The 21,605-nt window shown below is 35.2% G+C and overlaps 1 protein-coding gene across 3 annotated transcripts in view; it reads right to left on the reverse strand.

Annotated features, from left to right (window-relative positions):
• GPM6A (glycoprotein M6A) overlaps positions 1-21,605 on the reverse strand; it is a 368,945-nt gene that overhangs the window by 159,652 nt on the left and 187,688 nt on the right. Inside the window, 1 exon segment of one of the 3 annotated variants that reach the window (NM_001132217.1) lies at positions 18,404-18,729. The exons of the other annotated variants lie outside the window; for them this stretch is intronic. Coding sequence (NP_001125689.1) covers positions 18,404-18,440 — 37 coding nt within the window. The 5' untranslated portion in view covers positions 18,441-18,729. 3 annotated transcript variants of the gene reach the window in all.

A 21,605-nucleotide genomic window follows, 5' to 3' on the forward strand; every position in this document is an offset into this window, starting at 1 on the left:
GATCCCAGCTCACTGCAACCTCTGCCTCCCAGGTTCAAGTTATTCTCCTGCCTCAGCCTCCTGAGTAGCTGGGAATATGGGCACGTACCACCACACCCGGCTAATTTTTGTATTTTTATTAGAGAAAGGTATCACTATGTTGGCCAGGCTGGTCTCAAACTCCTGACCTCAGTTGATTTACCTGCCTCGGCCTCCCAAAGTGCTGGGATTACAAGTGTGAACCACCACGCCCGGCCGAGATCCATGAATTCTTCTGCACATCAGACACTACTTATACTTTTTACTTGGATCATCTGATGTCTTGACTTCCAGAAATGCATTTCCCATTCTTTATGATAGTAGGAGTTCTTTTCCTCTTTAAACTCTGGTAAGCTGCCAAAATTCTTCTTGGTATTTAGAGGGAAAATATTTTAAAATACTTTTTTATGATATTGTAAATTCTGATCCTCTTGGTTCACAAATATAATTTCATCCATTTATCCTAATCAGTCTTTTGACTTTTAGTCTTTGTTCATTTTACTTTTTAACCTTTGTCAATTTATGTCATCTTGATTTGGATGCATCTTTGCAAACCATTTCCCTTCTAGAGTAATACAGAGTATCTGGCTCTACATTGAGAGGCCTAAGAAGCAACTGCACCACTTACTACTGAGTGACCTTGGAAAAATTATCAAAAATCTCTGGGTCTTAGCATCTTCATCCACAAAATAAGAGTAATAAAAGTATGTTATTTGTATAGTTATTGTGAGGATTATGTAAATTAATAAATATAATGCACTTGAAACAGTGCTTAGCAAATGATGTTATCTCAACAAGTGTTAAATATTCATATAATTTCTTTAGATTTACACATGTGAGTCCTTAATAGAAACCATAATCAAATGTTTACTTGTTCGTAGCCCTTCTTTGGACCTTCTGTAGTTTAAATATTTCCTTTCAAAGATATAGTGCAATTACACACAATAACTTAAACAAGGAATTGTTTATTCACTCAATATTTATTGTCAATCATTATACTATTCTGTTCAGAACTTCGAATTCAAGATTAATATTGCTCGGAAGTTATTCTAAAAGCATAGCATAGAAATAGAAAAAATGAAGCTGATAATTCAAGGAGCTGCATGACATTATAGAAATGTACTGGAACCTGGGGAATTGCATGACTTATGATGAATATGGAAGCCTGGAAAAAGCTTCCTAATGAAGTATTGATTGAGGCATGGTCGGTAAGAAAGAAGATGGAAAATAAATCAAGATGGGCCTGTACACATCACGTGAGGGCATGCCGAGAGACTATTTCAATGTTGAATGATAAGATTGGGTAATAGGCCTAGAAACTTTGCTTTGGGCCATATTATAAAGGGCTTGATATGCCAAAATAAAGCTAATGGATTTAATTTTATAGGCAGTAGAAACAATGGAAGCCTTTATTCAACAGAATCCATGAATATATTTTGTTTGAGAGAAATTACTCTAATTAAAGCGAATAGAAATTGGATGAAGAGAAGCATAATAAAGACAACCTCAATAGCTTAAGGAAATAGTCGATTACATTACCGAGTACATGAAGATGAGAATCCGGAATTAGGAGACATTTCTGAAGTGAAAGCACTTGATAACCCATTAAATATAGAGGAAAGTGTGAAAGGCATTAGTAATGACCTGTAAACTTCTAGCTTGGGACACAGTGTACATAAATGATGACAGATGTGATGGAAGTCAAGAACAAAGGATGTAGAGTTGATTGAGCAGTCAGTTGATAAATTCCATTTTGGACGTATTGCATCTGAGGTACCTATGGCTATCTGAGGCAGGCAGCCTCTTCGAGGGCACTCAATAATCCCTTCCTAGTAACATTCATGTCTTTCTGAAATCTGCTCCACCTGAGTAAGGGCTGCACTTTTTGACTTGCTTCTAATGAATAGAATATGGCAGAAGCAAGGAAATGTTGCTTCCAAGATTACATTATAAAAGCACTGTGGGCTGGGCATGGTGGTTCATGCCTATAATCTCAACATTTTAGGAGGCCAAGGAGGGAGGATTGCTTGAGACCAGGAGTTTGAGACCAGTCTGCACAACATACTGAGACCCTATCTCTACAAAAACTTTTAAAAAGTTAGCTGGGCATGGTGGGACAAACCTGTGGTCCCAGCTGGAGGAGGCGGAGGTGGGAGGATCACTTGAGCCCAGGAGTTTGAGGCTGCAGTGAGTCATAATCACTACTTTACTCCAGCTTGAGTAACAGAGCAAGACCCTGTCTCAAAATAAAATGAAATATAATAAAATAAAATTAGTAAAAGTACTCTGGCTTCCAAATTACATGGAATCTCTCTCCCAATCTACCTTAGATCCTTTGCTCTGGAGAAGCCAGGCACCATGGCATGAGGCAGCCCTGTGGAGAGGTTCATGTGGTATAGGACCAGGCCTGCGGCATCACTTGAGGGAGCCACTAAGCAGATTACTCTCCCCACCCCAACTGAACCTTCATATGAGACTGCAGCTGTAACTAACAGCTTAATTGCAATCTTGTCACTTTCTAACAGGCCATCCTGTTTTTCTCAAACTGTATCACTGATATTTTCTTAAATATCTATTTATCTGTATGTGGATGCTGTTTTAGTTGCTCTCTGTCTCCACCACTTCTACATCAAAAGCTTTATAATGTAGTCTGCCTTGCACAGTGACACTTAGAAGGGTGGCTAGCAACTAGTCATTCTAAACTTACTATCTACTTATCTAATTTATCAATAAGAGTTATATTTGTGTTACATATAATCACAAACATTGGAAGTAAATGGCTTTTAGCATGGACAAAGAGGTGATATAACATGATGAATGAAGATAATAATATAATCTTAAAGATGAATAAAAATCTATTTTGATCATCTCTAATTTACCAATCAATGCATTCAATGATTTCTAAATATCTCAACAATTCCAACATATAGATACTTTTCTTCCTACTAGATGGATGAGAAAATTAAGTCTCTTGATCAGAAGTTAAGTCACCTGCCTAAAAACACAACCAGTATATAGAATATAAATTTATGTTTGAATGGTTCTGTTTATTTACACTACCTTCCCTCTGGTACTTTAGTGTTTTTCATTATAAGTATGTAAAAGCTAAAATACAAACCACTCACCCTATTTGATTGCATTCACAATACTTTTATGTTGTTTTACCAAATATGGATTATAATTTAGGAGTGATATTTACATCTTGGAATTCTGGAAGAAGTTGTGAAGTTTAATTCCTATGGGAACTCATTATATATTCATTAGTTCAAAAACAAAGAAGCAAACAGCATGCACCAATAAGGAGCTTGAAGACTACCTTCCTCTCGTGCTACCCCTGGAAATTAAACCTCACAATTTCTTTCCTGTCTAAACATGCTTTGAAAGTTGTTCTGACCCAAAACAGTATTTTCAAACGTTTCTGATAAGTCCTGAATTGTTTTTTTTTTTCTGTGTGTTAATCCTATGCCATTCTTTGTTGTTTTCAGTAAGTACTCAATTCTCTCAGATTACTAAGGATTCTCTTCTCTAAAAATATACTGGCAAATTTAATATCATATTCCATACCAATGTATGAAAAGCTGCTAGTCATTTTATTTCTTCTAGATAACTAACACATGTAAAATTGAACCAAATAATGCCAGAAACCAAATACACAATTCAACAGCACATGGTAATAGCTGGGATACTGATAGTTACACTTTCTACTTTCATTTTATTCATTTTATTTGTGGATGAAAGATGCTCTATGATCTTATTCAGTCACAATATTGATAACCAACTATTTTAACTATCAATATCAAGAGTTAGTGTTCATTGGGCCTTTCATAATCTTGGTCATAAAATTTACTTATTAATGATGTTTGGGTAGGTAGCTGTTGAGACTGACAATAGTATTAATACCAGCAACGATGTGTGATGTAATATCAATGTTTATATCCAGCCCTCAAATAACTGAGCTCCCATGTATGTGGAATACATGGTAACTGTTTTATTGTTACATGCATTAGCATTTTCAATAACCATAGGCTATCTCAATCAATTTCCCCCATCATCCCATGATTGCAATTTTCTTCTATGCCTATTGAATAATCCAGATTAAAGACTATATATCATTTAACTCCTGGCCTCAAGTGATCTGCCCACCACAGCCTCCCAATCATTTCGCAGTACTTTTTGAAGTAGTCAAGGGCTTATGTACATGATTGTAGGCTTCGAAGTTCTTTTTATTTTCAAAGGCAAAATTATAGAGGTGTTGTCCAGAACACCCTTAAAGTTCTCATTTTAAATGATTGCAATCTCTGAATATTATTTCCTCTCAAATTTGGGGATTTCAAATCCATAATATCTTTATCTTGATATATAAATTATGAATCACAATTGGGAAAGCTACCAGAGGTTTTAACCAATAATCAACAAGACTCTAAGTGTGGTTCCAGGATCCACAAATATAGCATTACCTGAGAAAGTACTAGAAATGCAGATTCCTGGGCCCTACTCCATACTCACCGAATCGGAAACTTGAGTTGGGGAAATGAAGTGCCATAATCATCAAAAATAGGTGATGCTTGCTAAAGCAAACTAATGTTGAAGAGCTACTCAGAATATGGTACTGCTACACTTGTGTAACTTACAAGGACAAATAAACCTCAAATCACAAACATAACACATTCATTGCAAAGTAAAGTTAATAATCACTCTTCTAAGTTATTCATTTATAACAATCTAAGTCATAATCACCTCACCTTTCACAAAGGTTGCTGTTACATCATTTAATAATTTTTAATGAAGCTGAGTTATTTAAACTTGACGTTAAGATTACCATGTACTCACATTATCCTAAAAGCACTCAATTCACCTATTTAAGGCTAAGAAAACTCTGTTTATGACACTTACAATCCAGTTATTCAAGACAAATAAATATTTCCTTTACGTAATTGCCTCATTTAAAGAGCAAAACTGAAAAGCTAGGTTATGGAATGAGGAAAACTTGAGACACTTAACTTAGATTTAACAATGAGCAATGTGGTAAATTTATGTCATATTTCTTGCATATTTATCAGAATCACATTATCAAAAATACACATACAAACTTTGTACTAACTTTCTAATTATTATATTTCTTGGTGGGGAAAGGAGAGGCAACTTAACTCTTTTACTGACTATCACAGATAGGTAAGTTTTGAATGTTACTACTTTTCTCAAATATGTCCTTTCTGTTAGTCTCTTAATCCTGAGTCAATTCTTTTTCAGAACAAATGTAACCCACAATTGAAATGTAAAGATATTTATTTCTTAGTGTCCCATTTTCTCCTTAGAATACAGTGGATTTCCTCAGGAAACCAATTTTACCAAGGGAAATGTAAAATGCATTTTTTATATTGCACCAAAAGAGGTATTCAGTTTTTGTCTGGCATGTCCTCGGCTGTACTGCACATGAAAGCAAAAGGAAGGCAATTGGAAATCCTTGCTAGAGGCTAGTTATGAGCAATGAGTTCAAAGATTTCAGTGGCCTGATACATAGTGCTTAAAATATACGAGTCTACTGTCTCCTTTCCTTTCATTTTGCAGAATGGAAAACAACATTGTTCTTTCCCAACGTGGCTTTAAATAGCTCTTCCAATCTTGTTTTCCTGCCCCAGGATGTCTTAGGCAGCACTCACAATCTCCCTTTGCTCATCTGTCTTAGGGAGCTCCAGTCAGCTGCCTTTCCTAGAGTATCACAGGCATCAACCCTTTTCTATAATATACATCATTTCCTTTTTGGCCAAAAAATACATGCAGTTCTTTAATTTTTGACTCTGGACCACTCATTTTGACTCATTGTGGGGCAGTAGCATTCAACGACCTCTTCCAAAACAAGAGGCACTGAGCTCATAGTCTTTAATATTCCCCTCTCACACTAAGAACTGCTTGAATCTAAGTATCTAGGAATCTAAGAGTCAATTGAAGAACAGTTTTGCAAATTTAACTTATAAGAATAGAGACTGATATTAGTGCCAGAAAGTAAAAGCATATGAGGCACAGAAGTAGTACTGCTATTTTTACATACTAAAGTAAAAATGGAAATATTGGAGTCAAGGAGAAGACTGAGGTATAACAGACAACTCCAAATGACTGCATTTGTCACCCTAAAAGTAGCAAGTGTTTTCAAAAACAAACAGAATATCCTTGAGCAAAAGCTTAATATAAAACACTATTGATAAGGATACAATTCAGATATTTTTTGAAGTTTATCTCTTTTTTTCATTCAACTTCTTATGGACCCTTAAATGGGATTTTTAATACTAAATTTTAAAGATGTTTCAAAATTTTAATTTCAAATAAAATGATCCTGACAGTACAATATTTTTAAAAAGTATATGGATTCCAAAGTGATTTAGGAAGTAAATAAATGATTCCAATAACTGTATAAGTTGTGGTTGAGGGCCAAATGTTGTGGTTGAGGGCTAAACTGAAGAGCAATCTTATTTAAGAATGTCCAAAATAAAAATAAATAGCTAAAAAGGATATACAAAATATAAAAAAAAATTATATAACCTATACCCAAATCTAGGTAGAGATATAGATTGTTTTACTTAATCAATGTATGCTAACCCTATGTGTATAAGTCCATTTTAGATAATATCAATATCATTTTAATTTCACTGAATGCAAATTATCCAAGCCAGAGAAAAGACCCTCCAACCTCTAGGCCAAATCTTGTCTAAAACAATTTAATCTGTCCTATGGTAAGATCGGGTGCATCAAATTCTTTCCCAGCCATCCCCACTTGTTTCCCATACCCACACTTAATAAATAATAGCTAAAATTATATACCTACATAATACTGCATTATTGTCCACTCTGAGGCCTAAATCATGGCTTCATCATATTTCTAAAACACAGATCATAAAACCCATTCAATGAAGGCTTCCGTTTCTTGCAAAATAAAACTTCAAAATCACCAGAGAGGTAATAATGGTCAGGTTAATGCCTGGGTTACATTCAATACTGAAATGGTATATAACTCATTTTCCCTCAAGGACCACAAAACAGCCTTGTAAACTCATCCTAGAGGATCTAAAAGAGAACCCCCTCATAACAGAATGGCATTCCCAGCTTGCGGGCTCTGAGACTCCATTGAGTCATGCCACATGTATGGAAAATGATTTTTGGAGTGTTATTCTATCCAAGGAAAAACAAAGCAAATTTTCCACTTTCAGGATTAAAGGACATTCTGTCTACATTAAGACAAGCAGGGTAAGTCTTAAACACTTGTTAATCTTAGCACTATGTTTAACAAGCCTCCCAAGTATTGAACTCAAGAAACCTAAGAAATGAGATCAATGTTAGCTTTTTCATGAAATTTAAATGTGTCAAACAATACAGTCTTCAAATAGTTTGCCATTTTTTGCTAACAGGGAAAATTAAGCAGTGAATTAATGACCTCACAAGGATTTTGGAGAATGCTGGGTAAGTTTACTACACTCCACGTAAGTATGATATGCGGATCCTACTCATTTCACATCATATATTTCTATTTTGTATATAGAATCAGGACCACATTAAAAACTTTTATGAGTGTAGCACACTAACGTTATAGGTATGTTGAATAGCCATTTTATAGATAAAAAGTGTTTAATATTGGTAATTTGACATGGTTCAAACTAACACATCTACAATATAGACAAATAAGTAACAGACCACTAAGTAGACTTTAAAAAATAAATCTATTAATACCTAAAGGCTGAAGCAAAATACATTTATCAGTTAATAGGAGAGGATTTTCCAGGAATCTGATAGAGATGGAATGAAATGACCAGTGGATATGATACATTTTTTAAAACTTGAGCATGTCACATAAATAAATACACTATATTTTTTAATACTTTAAAGACTATGGAATGCCTGGGGGGACACAAGCATGGGTAATACAGTTGCCTGAAAAGACCTCATCATCATTAGGTTATAGTGGTGTTGCTTTTGCATCATTGCAGAATTTAAAAGAAAATAGAGTACTAGAGTTAAGGCCAAATATTGCAATGATTATATAACTGTAAGTATGATACAAAGTTTCCGTCCAATTTAGCAGAAACAATGGGCAAAAATATTTTTGATATTTATGTAAAATAGTGGTCACTCCTGATACACAGATGATATGAAAGAACCACATGTGTCACAAATCAGTAGCTCCTTTTAGACCTTTGGTAAGTACACTACACTCCGCATAAGTATAATAAGCAGATCCCAATCATTTGGGAAGGGGCTCAAAGTTGCTAAACGGTGTTGTAGAGATCAATCATGGAAATACATGCTTGCCATCTCTTTGTGAATTAAATTTTCATGTAGCGTTGCAAAAAAAATTACTATGTAAAAGTAACACATAAATAAATAAGCTTATCTTTCTTCAAGATTATACTTTCCAGCCTGGCTATATAACTGGCCTATAAAACATGAAGTTATTTCAGTTGTTTAACAAGAATTCATTCTCGGTTCCACCAAATAATTATATCACAAGTTCATCTCAAAACACAAATTAGTGATTAATACATCAAAAAAATTAGTACACCAAAATTGTAGGGAGAATATGATGAGCATTGAAAGGTTAGATGGAAATACTCTTCAGATACCATTGACCAGAGCTCAAATGCCCTGTTTTCAGATACTGTCTTGATCCCATCTAAAATATAAGCCAATTGTGTGAGACTATATACTGATTAAAATACAAAAACTAAAATAAAGCATAAAAGAAGGCAAAAGAAAATTCATTACTCATTGCATGTTATTTTTTAAATTCATTACCTTGAAAATTACTAAACATATCCTAGAAAAGGTCTTACCTTATTAAACTGTCCTCAATGATTTCAAACTGTTATTTCTTGTGTAATTTTGTTTTCTTTGATCAATACTTACGAATGAACACAGTAAGCCTAGTGTCAGCAAATTTGTAAACTACTTTGTTAAATTTTAACAACATATTATAAAATATTATAAGACATAATTTTCCAAGTTTCAGTAACCATTTGCTGAACCTGACAGTTTAATGTATTTGATTTCATTGCCAGAATCATAATGCTAAAAATATGTGTGGGCTCTTTAACAATAAAAAAAAGAAAATCTGTTCATTTTCAAGAAAGCTGCTACCAAACTACTGAATATATTTCAGGTCAAAGAATAAAAGAATTATTTTTAATTCAAATCTAATGGCATAAAATGGAGTCCTTGCTGCATTCTCCCAAGCCAGGTTTAGCTGCTCTGTTAGATCTGTCTCTATTTAGGGGAAAAATTGTGTTTTATTCTTTCTTTAGTCTGTACAGTTGACCTCTTCTTCTTCCTCTTTATCCTCTTCTTTTTCTTCCCCTCCCCCTCTTCCTTCTCTTTCTCCTCCTGCTCTCCTTTCATCGTCGTCATCATCATCATCATCATCATCATCATCATCAGCTATGAATGGTTTCTATTCAGAGCACTTTGCAGGTTGGGTTCATGAACAAACGATAAAATCTTTACCCTTCAGGAATTTGTACTTTGAGAAGGGAGCTACAGCATAACATACACATAAAAAAATAAACAGCAAGATATGCCATATAGTAAGTGACAAACATTTAAGAAATAACTGTTACAACAATTCAAAAAAGTTATTAGTCCTTTAATTCTGACTCTGACTCTAGGAAAATTGCTTGCTCACCTTTTTAAATGGGCACAGTGTGTTACGATGAGAGGAAAGGAAACATGGAGAAGGAATCTGCATTTACTCAACTCCTACTACGTTCCAGGAATTGTAATAGTCACTTTTACCTAGTCATTATTACATCTAACTCACGTTAAACAGATCTAAACCCAAAGATAATGGTAGAGAAAATTAATTCTCAAGATGGAGACTTTGAAAAAAATACGGTTGAGTAATACAGATTAAGTTACAGAGAAAATGAAGGTGGAGAAAAGGAGCCAGGGCTTTAACACAAGTCATCTGATTGGGAAACCAAAAGTCAGTTGGCCACTCATTATGACGGTCAACTGAAAAACTCCTGGCCCTTATACATGTTTAAAATTCATGGAGACAATCTGAGTGCATGGTTTCTGAATTCTAGATCTTATGACTTAATTACAACTTTCTACTGTGAATGGTTGAGCAGAGATTTAAAATGCTTTAAGTTCAATTATTCTGACTAGTATTCAAAGCATTCTTTTCACTGTAAAAGGGTTTTTTTTTTAACTTGATGAAAAACTAAAATAAAGTCTCTGAGATAATAAACCACTAAATGAATTTGGCTTTGGTAATACATGGGTACTATTTAAGACAGAGATTCTCAAAGCCTATGGTTGGTTTTAAATGGACAAACCACATTCAGTGTCATATCTAAGAGTTCCATTGCTCAAACAACGCTCAATCCTTATTTTAATAATGAATTCTATTACTGAATATTGAAATATTGAAAGGTGTTTGAAGAAAAATAAATATAATTCCTTACTGCCATTCAAATGTACAGTCTGTGGTTCCAAAAATTTGAATTTAAATGCGTTATTATGGGAAAAATACATTTTTAACTAGAAAAATGGAGAAATCATTTGGCTCAGTCTCCTTTCTGCCCACCTCATAATCCTTCTTGGAACTGAAATGGAAGACTATCTCATTTTGTTACAATTCTTTTTTTCTCTGGATGTTTGTGTGAGGTTTTCCCTTAGTTTCCTGTAGAGTTTGAACCCAATGGCCATTGACTAAATAGTGTGACCATAAAGTCAAAGAACATTTGATATTTATTAAAAAACTGTAATCAATATTTATTAACTAGTGTTAAAATATATTGACATTAGACACTGCATGTGAAATGCTTAGAACAGTGCCTGCCTGGATTATTAAATATTAGCTATTATTATTAACATTTTCCTTGACAAATAAATCATGCTAGTAAAAGTACTTAATTATGTTTCTGATGTTCAATAACTAAACTGAACAGAAAAACTGATATGGTATAGGCTGTTAAAAATGAAAGTGGGCCGGGCACTGTGGCTCACGCCTGTAATCCCAGCACTTTGGGAGGCAGAGGCGGGTGGATCACGAGGTCAGGAGATTGAGACCATCCTGGCTAACACAGTGAAACCCTGTCTCTACTAAAAATACAAAAAATTAGCTGGGCGTGGTGGCGGGCGCCTGTAGTCCCAGCTACTCGGGAGGCTGAGGCATGAGAACAGCGTGAACCCGGGAGGCGGAGCTTGCAGTGAGCGGAGATCGCGCCACTGCACTCCAGCCTGGGCGATGAGCGAGACTCCGTCTCAAAAAAAACAAAAACAAAACAAAACAAAACAAAAACAAAATGAAAGTGGATATCCACCAACACAGGAAATGTGTAGAAGAATCTCAAAAAAAATTTTTTTTCAAAAAAAAAAGCTGTCAAGTTTTGGGGGGAACGTAATTTGGCCATGTACTAGTTCTTTATTTGAATTATTTACTAAACTTTGTTGCATAAAACAACAATCAGGGAATAAATACAGGTGTAAAGTTTTCCTCCCATATTTTATTTTTGTTAAGAAAGAATAGGTAATTCACCATTCAAATAACCTTTCTAATGGAGAATATTAATTGCAACCATAAAAATGTAGAAAATAGTTTCCCAGACATTGAAAGTTCTATTATAAATCAATGAAGAATGCTAATTAGCAAAATACTTTAATTGCCTCACTTTTACTTGATAACCAAGAAAAAGCATGACCACCCCCTTTTAGGAGACAATATGAACAATCTCTTTTATGTTTCTAGCATCATTCTCAGGGATAGATTCCATCCAATTCCTCTCTTTGATGGAGGTAAGTAAAGTAAAACTCATCATCTCTTATATGATAAAAATGTAAGTCCAAAAACATTTAACAATTTAAACAATGTGAGAAAGTGTCTTTCTTTCTTTGGGAAATGAATCTGGATATACACAGCAGTTAATGTTCTAACATGTTGACATCTCTTAATACACATCATTTAAAAGCCAACAGTCATTCTTCTTCCTTTTTTCTCTGACCTCAGATTTCCTCATATTATAACTTAATTCCCTAGTAAACTCTATAAACAGACTCCAATAAGGAACTGACTCTCATCTTTTCCCACTCACAATTTGAAAAAAAAAAAAATCAGTTATCTTCTGTTTTTCTTTCTTTATGTTGTTCACAGTGCAAAGAAGTAAGTTACTGTTGGATTAAGAATATCCAAGACGATGGTCACAACTTGAAAGCACATGGAAAAACATGAATTATTTTTATAATGTCAGCTAATCCTCAGCTGTGCCACCTGTTAGTATGGATGCCATCCAAAAGGATTTTTGAAAGTAAGCCAGGCAGTCTGCCTTCGATGTATGAAAAAGAAAACTGTCAAACATTTTGAATGGTGGGGAGGGGTTTTTGCTTGGGGGAAAATGGAGTTCGCAATGGACAAACTAGAAGTTATCTCCTGCATCCTATGAATCTCTCATGAGCCATTGTCTTCTGATGAATTAAGGAATAATTAATTTCTAAAAACCATGTCTTAGAAGTCATCACTCCAAGGACACTATCAATATCTATCTATCTATCACGCTGTACTTCTCATTTAGTCTCTTTAAATATTTAAACCTTAATTCAGGAATTAATGAAGTAACTATATCAAGCACTTTCATTTGAAAAGGTGAATTCACTCATTTTAATGACATTGTGAAAAATCTATTCATATCTTTCATCCTAACAAGATGTTAGAAATGTGTTATTGATATTTTGGATCTCTGAGATAAACAGTACCACTGACACTAAAAGAAACCATAATTAGCAACTGATCCAAGGAAAATATAAAATGACAAAATTCTAAAATATCTAAATCACAGCAGACATAATAACCACAACAATGCAGAAGTTCTGCGAATATCTATTGAACTTTATTAAAAATATAACTAATTTTCCCTACTGACAGATATTGTAGAACTACATTTGAAAATACCAAGGGGTAAAAGTAATTTCTTATACCCAGGAGGACACTTCAGGTTAAGCACAATGCTAGTAAAAGCACAGCTGTCAAATCTTAGGACAGATTTTTCCTATATGCTTTATGAAATCTGATTCTCTATGTTTCTTCTAGCCTTGTTATCCAAATGCAGAAATGGCAGCTGAAGAGATGATTTGTGACAGTATTTGCTGAGACGAAGTCTGTCCACTAGATGGATAAAGCCAGTTCCCTTTTCATAGGTCTGTAAGTAGCCAACAGCTAAGAAGCAAATTATTAATTCTTACACTTTAATGACTGCTTAAAGATTTTTGATGTTGTTTTTGTTATTTTCTTAGCCACTAGTCTACAGACTTCAATGACATATTAAGGATTATAAATCTATTAATAAACCAGACACATTCTGTCTCTTTAATTTCTTTGCAATAGTTCTCCAAATATTATACTACCAATACTTACTGGTAGGCAATGATTTAGGGACGAATTTATTTAAATTGTAAAAAATCAAAGATCAGTGAGGGAAAAAAATCAAAATAATCAAGAATATACTAAAGAGTGGTGTCAAAGTTGAAATTTAATACATTAAATATACAGTTGATTCAGCTTCGACTCACCAGGTTAAACTCAGGGAAAATTTCTTAACACTAAGCCTCTTTATGTAAGACTCCTGAAAGGATCTGAAGATTTGTTTTATTTAGAGGTCTTTTGATTGCAAAGAATAGAGATTCACCCAGAGTAGCTGAAAGATGGGGCAGCACAGTTATTATTAAAATTTGCCGTGGGATAAAGAGATCCTCAGAGCGTACTGGGAGTCATCTTTTCCCAGTTCTCAAGAAAGAAGGCCAATTGAACCAATTCATCTTTTTGGATTCAATTCACGACTTACAAGTCGTAGATTGCTAGTGCACTTACAGATTGGCTGCCCTTGAAAAAGTTTTCATATCTGGCAAAGAAAAAGAAGCCAGAGCTGGTGGTAAGGAACACAACCATAAATTATGGATCATAGCTGATGAGTGCAATGGAAGCATGTGGGGGAGGCAGTCCTTCGAAGGAGTGTGGCTGCCAGGCAGGCAGCTATGGACATCTAGTGTAGATAGTGGGGTTGAAAGTTCAGAACCTGGATTCATTCTGATTGTACTGAACCCAGTTCTGCTATTTACTACTATGTGACTTTGGTCTAGTCAATTAACCTATTTGATATTTATTTTCCTCAACATTAGTACCACTTAAGGTTATTGTGAAGAGCCAATGAGTTCATTTAGGTAAAGTCCTTAGGCCAGTGTCTGCCACTGAAATCACCGGGCAATATAGGTTGGCCAATATTTCCTAGTCTCCTAAAGCCAAAGCTGCCTCTTTTTTTTGTTGATTATAGTGGTGTCTCTTCTTCAGGGATGATGTCTGCTTAAGGAAAGGTTAGGTTCTAGAGTCATCTTTCAAGATAAAAATAATCTTACACACACAAAAAAATGTCTGAAGAGACTTTTAGTCAGCCTATAAGCTGTACTGTATATTAAATATACTGTATATTAAGTACAATATACAGTATATCCTTTTGTGCATAGATTCCTTTATAGTAATACGTGTGTATAAATGTATAAAGTATATGATGAACGGGTCTCTTGTCAACCATAATTGTACGGTATTTTAAATAATGAGATAGATCAACATTAACATTGATATGAAAAACGAAGAAAATAAACCTGTACCCTCTCCTTTCATTTATGTATTCTTGTTGGTTTTAATAAGTTAAAGACATGCTGAAATGACAAATAGGTTAGTGTTATTGAGCTAAGGATGAACAATGACCATTGAACTTTGGCTGTGTATTGCTGTTTGAAATGATGGAACTGGTCATTTGATCACATTCAGCTTGATCATCTACATCTGCTAGTGAGCCAGTCCCTGAGAATCACCAAGAATTGATTCCACTGAGGCGATGGTAGGCGGGGCTTTGGTGTTGGAAAAGTCAGTGGTCGACATTGACAGCACAGACTCATATAAGCTGCTGGTTTATTACACTAGAAAAATACGGTGAGTGACACTGTGGCTGTTATCTTTTGTGCTGATCAAAACTTTCTGGTATGCTCCATGTAATTTTGAGACCTGTTTCATAAAATGTTCATGTTCAGAAATTAAAGCCATCAGGGTTTTGGCTGTTTGGAACAGTTCAGCCAATTTATGAAGACTCCAACCTGCTGGCTCTTTCTGTCCATTGCTGTTTTCTTTTCATCTCTATATTTTGTTGCTCCCTTTACTTATTGATTCATCAGCCTTCCTCTGTAAACCCCTCCTAATTCAGCAAGGCCTTCATTAGGGCTGTCCGTGAAGAGATGGTCACCCACTTGTCTGGCAACCCGAATGTGTATTCACCAATTCACTCCTAATTAGAAACCCAAAAATCATTTACATATTTTCTCATTTGGCAAAATGTTCTAGAAACAGTTGCATGGCTACAAGTCATAAATGCATACCTGTTAAATCTTCATCAAAATATCTTTATTCACTTTGCTCATCCCCTCTGCAGTAACTGGGGTCCTTGTTGCCATGTTTTTGTGACAATGGCTCTTGATTTTGGTGACAGATGATGCTAGGTTTATCATGGCCATAGTAAAGACCAAATTCAAAACACTCTTTTCTTTTTTCCTTTTTTTTTCTATACTAGAATACCATTGTTTTGGCTGAACACAAGATGAAGTAAGTGGCTTTCATTTAGAGGCCATGTTTTACCAAAAAATATATGTTTCTTAAAATACTAGACTCCCCTCAGGATAATGGGATACTCACCTTTGGGGAGGGTGTCAGAAATTGATGGAGCAACAGATTTATGATCCCCATTTCAGTTTCACATCAAGCATGGGCTCATTGAACAGAATGGCTGGTGGGTGAAGTCACCCATACTTTTAAATTATCCTCTCTCTCTGGCTGAACACATATACTTAAATTAGGATAAAAGTTAGGACTATTCTCAATTGTCTTTTAAAGCTTGAGAGGGGAGTGGGCTCTCACTATGAAGAAAAATATATTTCTTACGGATGATCTTTTTAAGTGCTTAAGCATCAAGTGTATATATTTTCAAACATATGAAATTACAATTAATTAATGAAACCACTCAATTTTACATTCTAGTTGAACTTGCAAGGTAATATGAGTAAACACTGATGTGAATTTTAAGTCTTGGTGACATGTAACAGGAAAGACAAGGTCTAAATTTTAAGAAAAGACTGAAAAGCCACTTACTTCTTGCAAATGGAAGAAAATTCTGTGCTATCTGAATTATTGTTTAAGAAAATCCTATGCAGTTTAAGAAAAACAGGATAAGAACTAACACAAAATGCTGCTTTTCTTTAGATAGATCATTAAATCTCTCCACCTAAACTCTTGAAAAATCTCTAACGATTTTGTCTGCTTGTCAAATTGCTCCTCCAGTAATTTCACAGTTACAACCCACGCACGTATCGACAGAGCATTTCGATTCAAATGTAACTTTCTAACAACAAACTTATATAGAAAAGGTGTCATAGGCGTAGTTGAGAGGAACAGAAGATCAAGAGTGAAGAAAATTAAATCTTCTTTTCTCAATTACAAAAAAAAACCTAAATCATAAGTATTGTATTCATATACATTTACAAACTGACAGACCACTAAATATTTTTTCTGATTTAAAATTGCTTTCCACCACTGTTGCTGGTGCATATATTAATGATGAAAAACCCACTGTGACAGAAATCTTCCCCTCACGGCATTGCCACCTCCACCCCCATAAAAGAAAGCTTTTCAGTGTTACCTGAGAAAAAAACATCACAACTAATTACATCATTTTTTTGGTTCCTGCATCTACCAAGGCTTGCTCAGACACATTCAACCTGTTACCACAATCCATGATTTAACTCAAGGTTTTATTTAGTGTAATGAATATCATTCCTCTATTTAAAATGCTGTTTATCTTTCCTTAAGCAAATTGATCGGCCGATAAGTATCATTATTAGGTATTACAAAAAAGATGTTGTCGTAAGATATTTTATTATAAATTAAAATAGTCCACTGAGATGCCTTGTAGGAACAGAAATTACCATTAAAATGTCTCATTTACAATCACTGATGAACACTTAGGCTATTCGTGCATATAATAAAGGGAGCTGAGGTTTTTTTAATTTAAAAACAGATCACATGCTATTAATGTAGATTTTTGTGTTTCTATTACAGATTATCATTAGTAAGGGTACTAAGGACTAAAACTTGGAAATCAACTTATCTATTATCTCTTGCTTATATAAAACCTTCATATATTTAATATCAATGGTCTTTTATTACATGTGTGTGTGTTTGCACCATATATGCCTCAAAGTATGTGTGTGTACATTAAGAGAAGAAACCTAGCATAGCTAAATGGCTAAAAATATGGTAACTATACTGTGCTTCCACCCTATATATTTTATCACATAAAATATAGTTTTTTAAAATAAGTGCCTTTATATACATTTGAAATTAACTTTGATAGCTGAATCTTTTTCAACGCTACTCTTGAATATTACCTTTATGTAGTATTACCTGTGTTACTGTTTCAGTACTAAGAAAATGAGACCATTTTCTCTGACATTACATAAGCCCGACAGCAGACGAGAGAAACGCTGCCTATCTGGGGTGAAATCTAGCTCCCTCTGAAGCTACCATTTGGCACATTAAAACAATTCTCGAGTTGATTGAATCATTCCAAATTACCAATATTTGACCATTTTAACCTTCAAAAATGGCAATTTCACTTTAACTCATACAGCCAGATATACCTAGACAAGCTTTAAAAACACATCAAAAAATTTCCTTTAACATTATTACGCAGAAGTTGATTACAGTCAACCATATAGAAAGGAAAATCTTAACGCTTCCATACACCCTGAAGATTTATGAACTTTTGCTCCATCTGCTTAAACCCTTACTGCATCCTCGTTTTTAGTTTTTAGTTTTTAAAGATTGTTTTAAAAAGGTGCACCAATCAAAAGATAACTAACGGTCTTGGTCTTTGTTCTATCAGATGTCCATGCAAAGATATGGATAATGGTTCCATCACCAAATTTTTAACTAACTCCAAATATTGTATTTGTGGCTCACACGGCTCACACTAGGGATCCCTTGACCCAGCTCGGCAAGCGTGAAATCACGAAATAAATGAAGGTTAACAAAGACTGGTCTAAGGAATAGTTCACTACAATACCGCAATGCTCTTCTCACCAATACTCGACTCTGCATTTCAGTACTTATATCTGAAAGATTTGCAAATAATGACAACATTCGTGCCAGACATTACTGCGAGTGAGGAACAGACTAAAGGAGAGGAAGGAACAAAATGCTTCCAAGAGAGAAACATTCATTAGCTTTACTGGCAAGTGTCTAAAGCAAACAAGGAAACTGCAAAATAATTACTTAGTTACAAATAAACGCTTTTTAGCACAGTACCTTTTTGTGTCTGTCCCTCTTCCATATTCTCTTCCATAGCTACCTTTCTTCAGTAGAATCTGGTGCACGGAATTAATCAAAAGCTCAATTAGATGTTGGAAAAACTGGTGTTTTTTTTTTTTTTTTTTTTTTTTTTTTTCCTTGGGAAGCTCCAACAGCAGTGGCTTGGGCAAGTCCTCAGAGCTTAGCTCAGACTCCCTCGTTCCTCTTGTTTGCTTGGAGACGGGCTGTCAAGTGTAATTTCATTCAAATTACTCTTCCGTGAAGATTATCAATTTTTCTTCTCAAAGCTGCCCATTGTGTACCACTGTAAGCAGGTATTCAAACAAATAGCCTGAGAATTTTGGGGGGAAATTTGGTCTGAATCCCAGGAGCAGAGACACTATGATTCACAAGTCTTGCTTTGCATTTAAAATGGGGAAAAGAAATTGAGGTTTGTATTGAAATCTGGGCTTTAAATTGGAAACAGGCTGAGCTGTGAACAGATGGAGGGGTGTCCTCCTAACATGAAGCCGACCACCAACCCATAATTCCCCCCTTCGCTTCCAGAGTGGGAAAGCCCAGATTCCCGTCGGTTCTTTATGCTGCAGCAGTGGCTTCTCACCCAGTCAGATACGTTGCAAAAAACTGTGTTTTCCTTTTCTCTCCTCACTAAGTATATAGTTAATTTGATTTAAGGTGCCAAGAAAGGATGCAGTTATACCATCTCAGGGTTTATCTGCAAAAGTTTATTACTAAGACAGGACTTGTAATCCCACACCTTTGAGATTTAAAAAGAAATAGAAGCGTGGCTGTCAAAGGAGTGAGTATAAAGCTCTAAGCCTGAGAGATACATGTTTTAAGTAATTATTTTACTTAGTGCCATATGACTCTTAAGTAAAAGGGAGAAAACCACTGGAAGGAAAAACCCTATTGATGTCTTTGTCATTTATTGTTAGGATTTTAGCCCACGAAAGCTGCTGATTTCCAATGAGAATCTCTTGAAAGGGAATTTCTTTAAAGGTCAGTGTTAGGGAATGAGAAGAGTGATGTAAGGGAGGAACAAATTTTAGATAAGAAACAAGAGGATAGCAATTTATAATGGGAATCTGCAAGCGGATTTGGAATGCAAATCACAATGCTGCAGTCTGGCAATAAATTAGCATTTGTATTTCAGCCTACTGAGTGACAGGGCACAGTCCAAGAGTCTCAATACTTCACAAAAGGTATAGCAAGAAAATAAACAGTATCTCTTTCAAGGAGCATAAACCTTTCCTAGAGTAGAAAGAAAGGATCCTTGCCTCTGTCTTCATCTCCAAATCGGCCAGCACACACACACAGAGGGAGGGAAACACACACAGAGGGACAGAAAGACACACACAAGCACACACACACAGATGCACACACACACACAAGGACACACACACAGACAGAACTGTAACTCTCTGCCTTTAATGAAAAATAGCTCACATCCTCATTATCCAGAGCATATGTTTCTTGCATTATAGCTTGTATTTCACATGCATTCTTTAAAGCAGGCCAGTAGCATGTTGCACATCACCCTCTAAATATTACAAAAAACAACTATTTAGAGGAAACACAATTACTGCATTCCACTTTATTTCTCATAAACGAATGTTTAGTCCTCTTACTTGTATAATCATTTGTTATTATTTTCTCTTTTCAAATGAATTTTGTCCAAAAATAACTGGAGTTCAAATAACTCAAAACCTATCTCTTCTGAATATATATCAATTTGTATTCAAGGGTTTTTGAGAGAGCTGCTTGCTCAGTGCACAGATTGAGAGAGAGAAACCATAAGGGAAATCAAAAAGCCAAATTGTAGCAGCCTCTCTGCTTCAACTCATCCCTAGGCTGACATAACCTGGCATATAATCAACACAGAACGGAGCAACGCTCCTCATTTAGATTCTTCATTCGTTTTATACCATGGAAATCATTAGTGAAAGCAATTGTTTATTGTAGTGCTGGCAGATACAATAATGCCACCTTAAATTTTTAGAACACTGTACAATCTATAAAACATGATTACATACATTAACCCATTGTAAGTCAAATGGGAAAAGCATAATTTTCCCCACTTTCTGTTAAAAAAACAAAAAAAAACCCAGATACCCAGGGACACCTAGAGACTGGGCTAATAAATGACCAAGTAAGTCTTAGAACCCATGTCTGTTGATTTCTTGCCTAATGTTCTGATCTTAGAAGCTAATTTTCCTTCCTACTCTGTTCCTTTATGAGTATCTTCAGCATCTTCAGAAATCAGCCTCAGTTCATAGCTTTCTTTTTCACCACACATATAAAGCAAAAGAGAGGGAAATGAGAGGGAAAGGAAATTTTAAAAATATTCATGATTTCTTTTTCTTCTGGAAATTTTGCAGCAGAACACACTCATAGAACCATTCACTTTTTGTCTAAAACAGGCTTTTTCATGTGACAATTGTTACCAACATAAGTCAACATCAACTTATACCAATTTTTAAAATATACAAAAAAGTCCTCAGAGCCAGTTCAAATGGACTCTTGTCAAATGAATTAAGAGAGATGCATACACATACATAGCCTCCTCACAACAATCACCTGTCAGTAGGCTTTCAGTATTTGTTATTGGGGTAAAATATACAAGAAAAAATTGCCATTTTGATAATTTTTAAATCTGTAGTTCAGTGGCAATTAGGTACATTCACATCATTCTGTAACCATGGCCACCAGCTATCTCCAGGACTTTTTCATCTCTACAAACTGAAACTCTGTGCCCATTAAAAACGCACTCCTCCTTTCCCCTTCCTCCTGTTTGATGGCAGTTGAGTTGTTGATGATTTTCTCTTTTTTTCTGAGATGGAGTCTTGCTCTCTTGCCCAGGCCGGAGTGCAGTGGCATGATCTCAGCTCACTGCAACTTCTGCCTCCAGGGTTTGAGTGATTCTCCTGCCTCAGCCTTCCGAGTAGCTGGGATTTCAGGCATGTACCACCACACCCAGTTAGTTTTTGTATTTTTAGTGGAGACGGGGTTGGTTTCACCATGTTGGCCAGGCTGGTCTCGAATTCCTGACCTCAGGTGATCCACCCACCTCGGCCTCCCAGAGTGCTGGGATTACAGGCGTGAGCCACCAAGCCCAGCCAAGTTGTAGTTGCTAATGGTGGTTTTAAGATTATTTTTTCAAATTTGGATCTCATTGGAAGTAAAAATATTTTGAACCTCC

The sequence above is a fragment of the Pongo abelii genome, chromosome 3 (genome assembly GCF_028885655.2).
Source record: "Pongo abelii isolate AG06213 chromosome 3, NHGRI_mPonAbe1-v2.0_pri, whole genome shotgun sequence".
NCBI lineage: Eukaryota > Metazoa > Chordata > Mammalia > Primates > Hominidae > Pongo > Pongo abelii.